Source organism: Protobothrops mucrosquamatus, unplaced genomic scaffold (genome assembly GCF_001527695.2).
Source record: "Protobothrops mucrosquamatus isolate PMUCROS unplaced genomic scaffold, P.Mucros_1.0 scaffold3050, whole genome shotgun sequence".
Taxonomy (NCBI): domain Eukaryota; kingdom Metazoa; phylum Chordata; class Lepidosauria; order Squamata; family Viperidae; genus Protobothrops; species Protobothrops mucrosquamatus.
Window position 1 is genome coordinate 174,183 of NW_015389063.1, and position 14,951 is coordinate 189,133.

Below are 14,951 nucleotides of genomic sequence, written 5' to 3' on the forward strand. Positions count from 1 at the left end.
CACTGGATAATAAGTTAAAGGTAGCCATAACTATGCTTAGGGAGCAATTTAATATGTTATTGGCTGATCAGATTGCAACTAATTTGTGATTTATGAAACATAATACTTTTTGTAATGCAAATAAACCTGGTAGGTGGTTAGCCTACCAATTACGAAAGAAGCAGAAGTCAAGAATTATAGAGAAAGTAGATTACAAAGGTAAAGTGACATATAAGCAAAATTTGATTAAAAGTAGTTTTTGGGATTTTTATTCAAAGTTATATGCCTCTGAGAATATACAACTTTCAGAAATAGAGAATTATCTACAGCAGGCACATTTTCCTAGATTATCAAATAATCAAAAGGAGGAGATGAATGGTTTGATTACTTCTGAGGAAATTATTGGAGCAATCAAGCAATTAAAGGTTGGTAAGGCTCCCGGTACAGATGGATTAACAGCAATTTATTTTAAGATGTTATCTGATGAAATGATAGAGCCATTAAAGGAATTGTTTAATAGTATTTTGTTGGGTGCAGAGGTACCTCCATCTTGGAGAAGGGCTTTCATATCGTTGATCCCAAAGGAGGGTCAGGATTTGACTCAGCCCAAGAATTATAGACCTATATCTTTATTGAACATAGACTACAAGATTTTTTCAAAAATATTGGCAAACAGATTAATGCAAGTTTTGAGGCAATTGATTCATAGTGATCAATCTGGATTTATAACTGGAAGATATATGAAGTATAATGTAAGACAAATTGTTAATTTAATTGAGTATTTGGATAAGAACAATCAAATCCCTGCGGCTTTTATATTTTTGGATGCTGAAAAAGCGTTCGACCAATTAGATTGGCGGTTTTTATTGCAAGTCGTAGAGAAAATGAATTTTGGGGAAAAAAATTTGTTTGCTCTTAGGGCTATTTACCAACACTTTTTTCAAAGAGGTTTGAAAAGATCTTCCATTTGGATCTTAATATCCAAGGTTTGTTCTCACCAGAATTTAGACTCCAAAACATGGAAGTGCCAGATCTACAAACAATGTTATGAAACTTTTACCTTGTTTGACTTCTTTGAGTATGTCTGATTCAACAGTGAACCAACATCAAGGAGAATGTTTCTTGAAAACCTGTGTCTTCTGTCTTGATTTCATGGCTGTTCCCATGATTTGCAAGAGGGGGTTGGTTCAAATATCATGACCTACTCATTATATTTCTCAGTTTGTACATACCATGGTTTCGTGTTATCGTCAAGTGGATTACAGGGTCATAAAAAGGGAAAAAAATCCTTTTGATCATTGGCCAGTTCAAAGCTTATATTCAGTTTAGAAACTGAGATATATCACTCACACTATTCCTGATGCAAACTATTTTTATCAGAACTTTTGCAGCCTAATCAAGAATTTGGAAATGATTTCCAAGTAACAAAGGCCAAGATGTTTAACTTACTATTCCTGAGCTTGAGATCCCTTATTGCATCTTGACAAGTTGAAGATGGGTGGACTTCAACTCCCCATAATTCCCCAGCCAGCTTTGCTGGGACTTAGTCCACATATCTTCAAATTGCCAAGGCTGAAAAACATCGCCTTATTGCATCTTCACTCTTAGATCATACCGCTGGAATTTCATAGCATGTTTTGGTTTTGGGGTTTTTTTTGCAAATAGAAAAAGCAAGATATTTGTTATAGCATTATTTCTGCTGCTTAGAAGTCAATAATCCCCCTTCCCCAAAATTTAAAATGACCAACACACACCAGTGACAGTATCAAATCACTGGTCTGCTGAAGTCAACAAAGTAAAGAATAGATCACACGTGCCCCACTGTAAAATTGCCTTTGGAAAAGGTAAGCACCTGATAAAGGCATAAATTCAGTGGCTAGTTTGAAAGTCACTCTCTTACCCAGCAGCCCCACATCTTCTTCTCTTACCATGACTACTTTTGGAAGGTTTCACTGCATTGTACAGATTCTTCGGAGGACGAGCTGAACCATTGTCTTGGAAGTTTGAGTTCATCACAAGGCTGTTGTTGCGCTCAGAACATGAGGTGGTGCCTGCTTGATGCCTGAGAATGTCAACCAAAGCCCTGGCCAGGAAAAGAAGCCAAATGTTCATGGAAGGGAAATCATAAAGTATACACATGGGTTCTGTTGAGGAACCTAGAACACGCATTTAACCATCTGCATGTTGATGGGGAAATTGTTTGACCAAACAGAGTTTCATATTCTCACTCTGAATTGGGATGCAGCGCAGAATCGTGTAGTTAAATATAACTAGGTAGCACTAAGTTGTGGAAGGGGAGAAGCAAGATGGTGCTGTATCAAAAATACATGTTAAAGGCAGTTTTAAAAGGAAACCAGTTCAAGGTCTTCTAGGCCCTTCTGTGTCTAGTACTGTATCCAGTCCTAAGCACCCTATGAAAAAGGCGATAGACCAGGGGTCTTCAAACTCGGCCCTTTTATGACTCGTGGACTTCAACTCCCAGAATTCCTCAGCCAGCGTGCCTGGCTGAGGAATTCTGGGAGTTGAAGTCCATGAGTCATAAAAGGGCCGAGTTTGAAGACCCCTGCGATAGACAGACTCAAATAGCTTCAAAGAATGGCAATGCTTTTGGTCAGAGATGTAGAAGACAGGTTCTGGAAGCTAGTATATCTCATCTGGTGGAGGACAAAAGATGATGAAGGCAAGTGAACAAGCTTCAAACGTGAAGAACTATCTGTTGAGATATTTAATAGCTGGAACAGTAAAGTGGATAATGGGCCAGAACACACATATTGGTGGGCTCCTACATGAGGCAATCTACATTATGATTGGTTGCTGGGTGTAAAGGGGGAGTTTCCCTCCCCCCCCCCCCCGGTCTTTTTCTTCTCTGTAGGCTGTTCTGTGATTTATCTGATGATTTACCTCATGATGTAGTGATGTGCCTGACTATCTAGTTTGCTGTATACATTGATATAAAATATATTTATTTCTATAAAACTACAAGTTCATGTCAGCGTCTCTGACTTCATTTGGACACCTGCTGCACAATTCCTTAACACCGTCCCACAGAAGGAGATAGCAACTTGTTCTCTACCCTCTGGAAGATTTTGAATGAATGTAAATAAATTTATCCAATCCCATTGTAGCATAGACCTGCTTTATTATTCAGAACAATAATTATCTATTTTTTCTTGATACTTGACACTTTCATGACACTTTATATTATAGCACAGAACTTTGGACATCTTGCACAAGATTCTGGGGAATTTTATAGAATAGAATAGAATAGAATAGAATAGAATAGAATAGAATAGAATAGAATAGAATAGAATAGAATAGAATTAGAAGGGACCTTGGAGGTCTTCTAGTCCAGCTCCCTGCTCAAGCAGGAGAACCTATACCATCTCAGACAGGTGACTGTCCAGTCTCTTCTTGAAAATTTCCAGTGATGGAGAGCCCACGATTTCAGGGGGTAAGCTGTTTCACTGGTTGATTGTCCTCACTGTCAGAAAGTTTCTCCTTAATTCCAGGTTGCTTTTCTCTTTGATCAGTTTCCAATCATTGTTTCTCCTCCTTCCCTCTGGTGCTCTTGTGAACAACCTGACCCCCTCTTCCTTGTGGCAGCCCCTCAGATACTGGAATACTGCTATCATGTCTCCCATATTTCTTCTTTTCTTTAGACTAGCCAAACCCAAGTTCTGCAGCCGTTCTTCGTATGTTTTGGTCTCCAGGCCTTTAATCATCTTATTTGCTCTTCTCTGAATTTTTTCCAAACTCTTAACATCTTTTTTGTGATATGGTGACCAAAATTGGCTGCAGTATTCGAGGTGTGGTCTTACTAGGGCTTTATGAAGCGGTACTAATACTTCGCATGATCTTGATTCTATGCCTCTGTTTTCTAGCAAACCCATTCAGTTTGCAAAAAAAATTAATAATTTGGCTTTGCTATCACCAACTATGAAGTTTAACCATTAGAGTGTATATATATTCCTCAATTCTTTGCCATATAGATATGTTCTCATGCAACTTCACTTACAGCAATGTGGGATGATACCATTTGTAATCCAATATTCAGTTTTTGCTCTAGAACATACCAGTACTGTCAACCCTGCTTCTTTGAGCCTATAGATCAGCATCTCTCAATCATGGCAACTTTAAGACATGTAGACTTCAACTCCCAGAATTCTCCAGCCAGCCTGAAACCAGCTGGGGAATTCTGGAAGTGGAAGCCTACATGTCTTAAAGCTGCCCAGATTGAGAATCAATACTATAGATTATTGATAGACCTTGGTGTTGATGGGAACCCAGCTTGGCAAATTCATTCAATCTCTCTCACCAGCAACTGCATTTCCAGAACTTTTGCTCAGCTATTTTAACTTTGATTGGGGTTTGTTTCTGATTTTTCATGGTTTAACATGTTATGCAAACCCAGACAATTTTTTTAGGTTGTGATTCAATTTATTGTGGCAACCCAGAAAATGGGTTAATTCAATAATCAGTTTAAGCATGCTCTGTGAACCCAGCCAGCCTTACTCTAGGACAGTGTTTCTCAATCTCTGGAACTTTTAGCCATGCAGACTTCATCTCCCAGAATTCCCCCAGCCAGCATGCTAGGGGAATTCTGGAAGTTGAAGTCTGCATGGCTTAAAGTTCTGGAAGTTGAAAAAACCGCTTTAGGATGATTCTGGTTTTGCTCTTCGTCTACTTGATGTGATATAATTTAAAAATCTGTGTTGATATATGACAGAATCACAGCCAATATATTAATATAACTGGAATTTTACACAAGTATTCCCTGTTCACATGAAGAAATCACTGGGAGATACAGGAAGTAATCTATGGATCTCACTCAACATTTCCATATAAATGAAGGCAGGTGGAGCACAATAAAATATGAGGCACCAATCTATAATTCACCTACCCAAGCTTGCTGCACATTGGAAGCAAATCTTTGATGAAAGATTTTTATTTTGGTGAGAGAAGAATTAGCACTCTCCATTGTAATTCTTTTAATATTAAGTGATAGGCTTCCACATCTCTGAAAGAGGCATGCTTTAGTTTTACTCATAGGACATGAAAACAAAATGCAGCCAGGAATAGGTAACTCAAATACTGTAATGGACAGTGAGAACAGCCTTGAGGAAGAGGAAGAAGAGCTACAGACAAGGCAATGGTCAGGTAAGAGATATCTCAGCCCAAAGGAGAGTCAGAATGGAATTGAGAAAGCATTCCAGACTTGACCCTTCCTAATTCTCTTTAGGACAGGGGTGTCCAACCTTGGGAACTTTAAGACTTATGGACTTCAACTTCCAGAATTCCCCATGCTGGCTAAAGAATTCTGGAAGCTGAAGTCTACAAGTCTTAAAAGTTGCCAAGATTGGATACCTGCGTTTTAGGATCAAGGCAAGAGTTGCAAGATTGATTCAGCTCTTCAAAGTAGACCTGACGGACATCAAAGTTGGGAATACTAAAATTAGTTTTATTATAGGTTTATGGTAAGAGAAACTTGCAACTCTGAATTTACTTCCACCTTCCCTGCCTTTACCCCAAAGAAAACCAGGAGGGTCAACTTTGAGATGTTTCCTCAAATTCCATTCCCGCTTTGGACTTGGATTTCTTTTATCTGACTGTTGCCTGGGCTGCAGCTCTTCCACCTCTTCCTCAAGATTATTCTCACAGCCCATCATGAATCCTTGGTTCACGGAAGAGACTACAGCTTTGAGACAGAGCACAATGTTGAAGGCCAACTCTCTCAAGTCCAAGAAATTGAATAATATGTGATGGAAGAGAGACACTTTCTTACATCATGAAAGGCTACTGCTAATGCAAGTGGGATATATTGGTGTCCCTAGTTTAGGAAAACAGGCTGTCTTGCAATAGGCTGATTTTCTTCCAGTTGCACCTAGATTTAGCAGCAAGTGAAAATATATCCAATTGAACCCAAATCTGGAGACCCTTTAGATTTGGAAGCAACTCAAGGGTACTATCTATCCCCCCGATCAATGGATCAGAATACTTCTGGGTCCCTCTCTGCAGCCCTTATCCTTACCTGGGCACATTGAGTTCTCTCCCATGGGGTCTCCTGGAGGCTTTGCTGAAAAAGAACTTGATCCCGACTCCCACAGCTAAGGTGAAGCTGATGACACCACAGATGACGTACACAGTGCTATTGCTCTGCTGTTTGCTGCCATTGGGTACATCGGGCCCATTCGTGGCTGTGCCAGCAATGGTGGTTGCGAACCACTGGGGACTGTCACGGCACTTCCCTTGCTCCAGTCTCCTGGATCGATCGTCACAGCAGAAGCGGTACTGGCAGGTGCCGCAGCAGAACCGGTAACCCCCCGTGGTACAGTTGAAGGCCGCATCGTATTGCCCCATGACATCGTAGTAGCCTTGGCATGTTTCAGAGGGCCGGGCTCTGTTGCTTGTGCTAGTGGTTGAGTTAGAATTTGGTGCTGTCAAGCGCTTCAGATGGGCTAGGCGGCTGGGCAGTCCCCAACTCTGGTTTGTATAATGTGGTGCCTGAACTACAGCTAAGGCTGTGTGCCCAGCCAAGGCTTCCAGGGATGCGTAGAGCATGACTGTCAGCAACTGATGCATGATGGCGGACAGTATGGGGCTGAGAAGCTCAAGCCAGACTGGCCAATGTGGTGGGCCTTTTAGAAAGTGTATAAAAGAGATCAAGGAAGCAAAACCCTATAAAGATAAAGAAATGAGTGTTAAGAAAAGCCCTGGTGGAGTGAATGCAAAATGCTCCTCAATTTGATAGAGGTAGTGTCGACTTACGACAACAATTGAGCCCAAAATTCATGTTGTTAAGTGAGACATGATAAGTGAGTTTTGCTCCATTTTGCTACCTTTCTTGCTACAGCCGTTAAGTGAATCACTGCAGTTGATAAGTTAGTAACCCAGTTGTTAAGTGAATCTGGTTTCCCCATTGACTTTGCTTGTTAGAAGGTCACGAAAGGTGATCACATGACCTTGGGACACAGCAACGGTCATAAATATGAGCCAGTTGCCAAGCGTTTGAATTTTGATCACATGATCATGGGGATGCCGGAAAGGTCGTAACTGTGAAAAACGGCCATAAGACACATTTTCAGTGCTGTTGTAACTTTGAACAGTCACTAAACAAACTGTTGTAAGTTGAGGACTACCTGTACTAACAGCACAGGTTAGCCTTCTCTAGTACAGTGGTCTTCAAACTTGGCCCTTTTATGACTCATGGACTTCAACTCCCAGAATTCCTCAGCCAGCATGCCTGGCTGAGGAATTCTGGGAGTTGAAGTTCATGAGTCATAAAAGGGCCAAGTTTGAAGACCCCTGCTCTAGTGTCTTCCAAAAACTCAACCTCCCCAAAAGGCATGTCAGAGGACATCAGGTTGGAGAAAGCTATGATAGAGCCATCAGGAACAACTGCTGATGATGAGCTTCTTCCTCATGAAGTTTCCCAAATCAACATCTCTCTTAAAATGTTTGCTAGGTTTCCTCAACCTGAGATCACCCAGGATGAGAACTCTGGTTTAACAAAACTTAATGGCATCATTTCGGAATGGCTGATCTCAGCTCACAGCCAGGATAACAACTCTTAGCAGCAAATTCCATAATAATTGAATGGTACAGTATTTCATGCTTTAGAGCTTTGCATGACATGGTTTATCTGCTTCCGTCTTAGCGTGATGTCTGGATTCAGTTGCTATGGTTTATGGCATAGGTCAGGGGTGGGGAACCATGGCCCTTTGATGACTTGTGGACTTCAACTCCCAGAATTCCTGAGCCAGCATGAATCAAGGTGAATCAAGCTACTAGGCCTTATTCAGCAAATCACTGTTTTAAAAAATTCATATAACATGAAGCAGGAATGTAATTATTTGGGTTTCTGAACAGCATCTGAATCTTCTAGTGTCTATTTCATTGGTAGATTCTATTAGATAGGAGTGGAATGTATTGATTTCTCTTGCTATCTTCCCACTTAAAATAGCTCTCAAGTTGGTCAATAAAGCTATAATGAATATATTACAATTCAAATTCAAACTTTTCAATAAGAGAGAAATAAGTGTGCTCACCAGAATAAAACAGTATAATTTTTAAATTAAATGTTTCTATACCACTCTTGCTCCCAGAGAATCCCAGGATATTTTAAATAAGTAAATAAAATGTATTAGTAATTTAAATAAAATCACCTCAATAAAGCCATTTTTGTTAAAAGATAAACAAATCAGAATTCATTTTCAAAAATAAAAAAGCTAAACCATTACCCATCTTTAAAAATAATTTGATTACAGACTAGATGTTATTTCATAAATGCCTTGATGAAAGTGGCTTTTCATTTTAGCAGAAAGTCAGCTCAATCATTTCAAACCTTTATTTGTATATACTGTACACACACACACACACACACACACACACAAACATATATATATATACACAAACACACAACATATACATATATCTCAAAATCACTAAGTTTTATCCATTCTGAATAGTAAGAAGCAATATATTGTGATTTTCCTTCCTTTTCTAAGAAAATATTTGTAGCCCTCTTAAATTATGTATATTTGATCTTCTGAAAAATAATCCTGAAAATATTTGGCGGGGGAAGAAGGAAAACAAGGGAATTCTTATTTCTCCAATATTTCACTTACTGGAGAAATATATATATAATCCAATTTGTTTTCAACACTGTTAATGTTGGATAGAGTCATTTTGCCAACCTCTTTTCAAGCCATATATTCAGTTGCTTTGACTGATATACGAGGGCAATTCGGGAAATAAGCCTCCATTTGGTTATCAATGAAAGACACTCGCAGATACAGAAATTTTATTATACACATTAGAAAACTACAGCATTACATTACTTTTTGACATAATCGCCATTCAAATTGAGGCACTTGTCATAACGTCTTACAAGTTTGAAATTCCTTAGTAGCAGTTGCTCGGTGCCAAACCTGGGCCATGGGGGGCGTGCGTGATCAAAAACATCCCAACGGAACTGCTTCAAAAGTTTTTGGGTGCGTCTAGCGGTGTGCGGGCGAGCCTTATCGTGAACCAACACCACACTGGAAGTCAACATGCCCCAACGCTTGTTATGTATGGCTCGTCTGAGTTTTCGCAACGTTTCACAGTAGACTTCTGAATTGATGGTCGAACCATGCTCCATGAACTTCACTAGCAGTACTCCTTTGGCATCTTCATGTTTGGTGGGATTTTCTATGGCACCACTTCTGGTGTGGTGTTGGTTCACAATAATGTCCGCACACCGCTAGACGCACCCAAGCACTTTTATAATAATAATAATAATAATAATAATAATAATAATAATAATAATAATAATAATAATAATAATAATAATAATAATAATAATAATAATAATAATAATAATAATAAAGTTGGAAGGGACCTTGGAGGTCATCTAGTCCAACCCCCCGCTCAGGCAGGAAACCCTACACCATTTCGGACAAATGGCTGTTCAGTCTGTTCTTAAAAACTTCCAGTGTTGGAGCATTCACCGCTTCTGGAGGCAAGTTGTTCCACTGGTTAATTGTTCTAACTGTCAGGAAGTTTCTCCTTAGTTCTAGGTTGCTTCTCTCCTTGATTAGTTTCCATCCGTTGCTTCTTGTCCTGCCCTCAGGTGCCTTGGAAAATAGCTTGACTCCCTCTTCTTTGTGGCAGCCCCTGAGATATTGGAATACTGCTATCATGTCCCCCCTCGTCCTTCTCTTCNACTAGGACTCCGAGGTCCCTCTCACAGTTACTACTATTGAGCAAGGTACCCCCTATACTATACCTGTACATTTGGTTTTTCTTGCCTAAATGTAGAACCTTACTTTTTTCACCATTGAATTTCATTTTGTTAGATAGCGCCCAGTGTTCAAGTCTGTCCAGATCCTCCTGTATCTTAAGCCTGTCTTCTGGAGTGTTGGTTATTCCTGCCAGCTTGGTGTCATCTGCAAATTTGATGATTTCTCCATCTATCCCCTCGTCCAAATCGTTGATGAAGATGTTGAAGAGCACTGGGCCCAGAACAGAGCCCTGGGGCACCCCACTACACACTTCCCTCCATGTAGATGTGGTTCCATTGAGGACCACACACTGAGTACGTCCAGTCAGCCGTACTGCTTTTGAAGCAGTTCCGTTGGGATGTTTTTGATAACCCCCCCCCCATGGCCCAGATTTGGCGCCATGCGACTACTACTGAGAAATTTCAAAACTTGTAAGACGTTATGACAAGTGCCTCAATTTGAATGGAGATTATGTCACAAAGTAATGTAATGTTGTAGTTTTCTAATGTGTATAATAAAATTTCTGTATCTGCGAGTGTCTGTCATTGATAACCAAACGGAGGCTTATTTCCGAATTGCCCTCATACATCAACTAATAACCGAAATACGTATCAAATCAAGCCTAAGTGCCCAAGAGAAGGTTCAAGATAATATCCCTGTAATTCCTGTTCAAATTGATCATTCCAAGACATTATAAATTTCCCTGCTTTCTCACTCTCTTTCATTCAAGAGGAAAATATGAATCAGTGGAGTCTCCTTGACATTTTCTACCACCTGTAGAAGTGAATTTTGATTCCTGCTCTCCAATTCTTTTCATTTCAGCAGCCTGATAAATGCAACTGTACATATAGACTCTCTTCCAGTAAGTAGGAAGCTTGGGCAAACATTGGCTTTGTCTCAGATAAAAGGAGGATTTTTTTCTGGAGTCACGTAATCAAATGACATCCTCACTCTATCATTGCAATCTGTGGCAGAAGGTAGTCTGGAGTACCAGGAGGGAGGGGCTGCTTCCCAGAGGACAAAGAGGCAGTGGAGCCTGGAATGTCTGGTAAGCAGGAAGTAGATTAAGATGGCCCCTCTCTAGCAGTTCACAGAGTGTGGGGTCCTTGGTGCTCTCTGAGCTTGGCTGTTTTCTTGCAGACCTTTCATTACCCAAAATAAGTAACATCATCAGTGTTAGAAGGGAGTGGGGCTTGCTCTCTGTTTATATACAAGTGGCTTTCCCTGTCAGTGTTGGTGGGAGTGGTCTTGGTGATTCCTTGATTAGGCTGTTGTTTACCCTGATCAATGAATTACCAATTCAGACAAACAAGCTAAGAGGAAACAGGTAATGAAATATCTGCAAGAAAACTGCAAGCTCAGAGACCAATCAAGGATCCCATCTCTTAATATATTCAGTTTAGACATCAAAGCGTATTGAAGATGTCCCCGCCCCCCATGGAGACAAAACGTCTGCAGCCAAATCGCCAAGCTTGGAGATCAAACCAACAGCCCAACGACCAATCCGAGCGACTAATATTCAAACACATCTCAACTTTGTAGTTTTATGGTCTCACTACCGATGGCTCCAAGGGAGTTATAAAACAGAATGAAATAACATGAAACCAAACCCCAGCATCATAATATGTATAACATTCTAACAGAATAACAGAGTGGGAAGGGACCTTAGAAGCCTCCAATCTCTTCTTAAAAACCTCCAGTGTTGGAGTATCCACAACTTCTGGAGGCAAGCCATTCCACTGATTAATTGTTCTGTCAAGAAATTTCTCCTTAGTACTAGGTTGGTTCTCTTCTTGATTAGTTTCCACCCATTGCTTCTTGTCCTGCCTTCAGGTGCTTTGGAGAATAGCCTGACTCCCTCTTCTTTGTGGCAGCCCCTGAGATATTGGAAGACTGCTATCATGTCCCCCCTCGTCCTTCTTTCCGTTAAACTAGACATACCCAATTCCTGCAACCGTTCCTTATATGTTTTAACCTCCAGTCCCCTAATCATCTTTGTTGCTCTTCTCTGCACTCTTTGTAGAATTGCAGCATCTTTTTTATATTGTCTGGTGAAAAAAGACACACACACACACATACATATATATAAAACCCCCAACCTTTACTGAGCAAAGAGTCTACTTGAATGCCATCAGCAATTAGCTCCATAATATAAGCCCCACCAGAGAGAGAGAAAAAAAGGAGAATTATGTGCAGAAATGAAACACATCCATTTATTCACTGAACCATGAATGTGCTGGCCTTTTGAATGAGTAAAGAAATGGGTGCACAATACTGTAGGTGCCACAGGAATACTGAACATGGTCTGACATTTTACATGCCCAGTCATGGCTAAGGTGCTTTTTTTTTTTTGAGCTGCAAATGGAAACCAGCTTGTCATTGGTCATTATGGTTATCAAATATAACTTTAGCTGAAAGCATAAATGGTTTCCTGGCTTTTAACTGAGGTGACAGGCTGCCGCAAATAAAGAAACACTGCATGTGGCAGCAAAGTGGAATCTTAGCAATGTACTTAGGGATTAGGATCAGAATTGGAATCTTGCCAGCATCTCATTTTTTTCTCCTCCAGCCAAAGGACTACATTTCCAATTTCCCCCAGAGTTTCTCTTATATCTCCCCCACACCCATTTTCCTGGCTTTTAAGTAGGACCCATTTATATCTTCAAGACATCTATGGCAACAGATCTATTGAAGCCCACCCCATTCTCATTTTTTTCCTCACCCTAGCCCAGTGTTTCTCAACTTTAGCCATTTTAAGAAAGTGTGGACTTCATCTCCCAGAATTCCCCAGCCAGCATGTTGGCTGAGGAATTCTGAGAGTTGAAGTCCACACGTCTTTAAAGTGGCCAAGGTTGAGAGACACTATCCTAACTTATATTAATGTAATATTCCGTCCATATTTTTTCCTTTGTTCTTCACTGAAATCAAAAGCCAGAAGTGTTTGGATACATCCAAAGTAATTCTTGATTGGGTGTTTACCTGCTGTATTTTATAGTGTCATGAATGAAAAATACTGATTAACATGATCCTCTCAAATGAACTGTACTTTTAGAGGTTCTCCTTTATGTAAGGGGCTTTGACAATTGCTACCGTTGAGAAAAAAAAATATTCCTGAGTGCTTGGACACTCTTCATGAACATCTTCCTGAAGTTTAAGATATCAGGAATGATATCAGGAATGGATGAGTAGATTGTTTTTTATGGTAGAGTATTCAGAACTTGGTAAAACTTCAGCTCCCATAATTGTCAATCCAGCTTTATACGTAAATGAAAGGACCCCTGCATCTCCTGACGGGTAAAAAAAAGATAGCTTGAAAAGCAATGCTTATTTCTACTATGTTCATCTACCGCATACTTTACATTGCCTTTTATTCTCTTAACTCCTTGTTTTTTCTGAAGGTCTCATGAACTCATCCCTGCCACGTCTTTCTTTATCTTTTCATTGCTCTCAACCCATTCATGTGTTTGCTTTGCAACTTGATCTTCCATTCATTCTCTTTGCAATATGAAAAACTCAAAAGTACTTTTTTTCATAATGGTCGTTCACTTTTGTATTCAGTTCACATTCATTTAGCACCCATTCATTCTTCTCTATTGCTTCTTGTTATGCCATACGTGTTTCTTAATTATCCCATTCCCCATGCATTCAACTTACTTTTATATACTCAACTGTTATTGTATATAACAAAAGAAATAAAAACACACTCGTACACGCAATCTTTTTTTTGCATCTTCTGACATGCATTCCTTGCAATAGATTAACACTACCCATGGCTGTCCTACCAACATAGGCATATTTAATATTTCTCAATATTCCCAGAGGATCACAACCACATGTGGCCATAAAAAAATGGATGAAGCTCCCAAGTACCTCCTAAAGTTAAGCAATTGTGGGTTTTAATGTGACAGAAGGGGGAACTTATTAATTACAGTTCCAAGTGGTGGTTATTATTGATGGTATTTAATTTTAATCAGACTGAGGTGTAAGGGGATGTCAATCAAATTTAGTTTGACTGCTCCCACCTCTTAAAGTCTGTAGCTTACATGTGGCCAAAGGAAATTTGCATATCCTTGTATGACATACGAAGTTGTAATATATTCGTCCTAAATGTATTACATCCATCGTACTCAGTGTAATCAGAGAAACCAGTTTTTCAGAATATATTTTCCACCACAGCAAAAGAACAAAGAGAAAAAAAGAGCCTCGTGGTTTGTCACACCGGCAACACACAGGAATAATTTCTAAAATTACATCAAAGATACACATATGTACTTCCATCAGAAAATCTTGTATATTTCAATCTTTCCTCAACAGAAACATGCTCCCCCCCCCCCGTTTTGACGGGAATTGTCCTCGTTTGCCCCTCTTCTAGTTTTGCAATACATTTTGCAAGATGAGGCACCCAGCATTGTACACTGTCTTCTAGATGCAGCTGCTGAAAACCAAAGGATTGTGCCAAAGGCATTATAGAAAAGGTCAGGTTTTTATGGAGGAAACAGAAATCTTGCAGCAATCTTCCCAGAGTTTCACTAAAAAAAAAAACTGGATCAAAATGGAAAAAAAATACAATGCTTACAAGGTTTGACCTAACCCCATCCCACTGGCACAAAAGACCAGGGAGTGATAGTCTCACATTCCATTCTATGACACCACAAGCTTGCATTTTACAATGAACATCTCTAGCGTTATTGAGCCCCAGAGCTTCCTTGATATAGCTTCCCACGTGTCTCCTCAGCAGTATAGCTAGCTCATGTGGTCTTACTGCCTTTATCAAGGAAACAGGCTTGTGAAGGGCCTCTGGCAAGCAATGCCTCTCTCTCTCTCTCTCTCTCTCTCTCTCTCTCTCTCTCTCTCTCTCTCTCTCTCTCTCTGTGTGTGTGTGTGTGTGTGTGTGCGTGTAAGGGGGGGTGATGGGAATAGATGCAGCACCATCTCCTGCTTTTAGAGACCCACATCTGTCAGAGACATGATTCAGGATATTTCAGGACTGTCCAGCACCAGCCAGTAATAAATGCTGGGATATAATTTTGAAATGATCAGTACTGAATGTGCCAAGCAATCCCAGATGCAGTCTTAAGAGGTTCACCTGGGAACACTTTGGTTTGTTGCATATGCATTCTGAGTACAGTCCAAGAAACCAGCAATCACCTATTGGGGCTTGGCTACCTTTGAGATAACTTATGTAGGAGAAGGAGTGGTAGAACTTGGGGA

At 40.1% G+C, this 14,951-nt stretch overlaps 1 protein-coding gene across 1 annotated transcript in view; it reads right to left on the reverse strand.

Moving 5' to 3' along the window:
• Positions 1 to 6,558, reverse strand: part of LOC107296956 (protein shisa-7) — a 25,709-nt gene extending 19,151 nt beyond the window's left edge. The window contains exons 1-2 of the mRNA XM_029286179.1: positions 6,008 to 6,558; positions 1,908 to 2,062 (exon numbers count right to left, since the gene is read on the reverse strand). Coding sequence (XP_029142012.1) covers positions 1,908 to 2,062; positions 6,008 to 6,558 — 706 coding nt within the window. The remainder of the gene's footprint in view (positions 1 to 1,907; positions 2,063 to 6,007) is intronic.
• Positions 6,559 to 14,951: the final 8,393 nt, after the last annotated feature.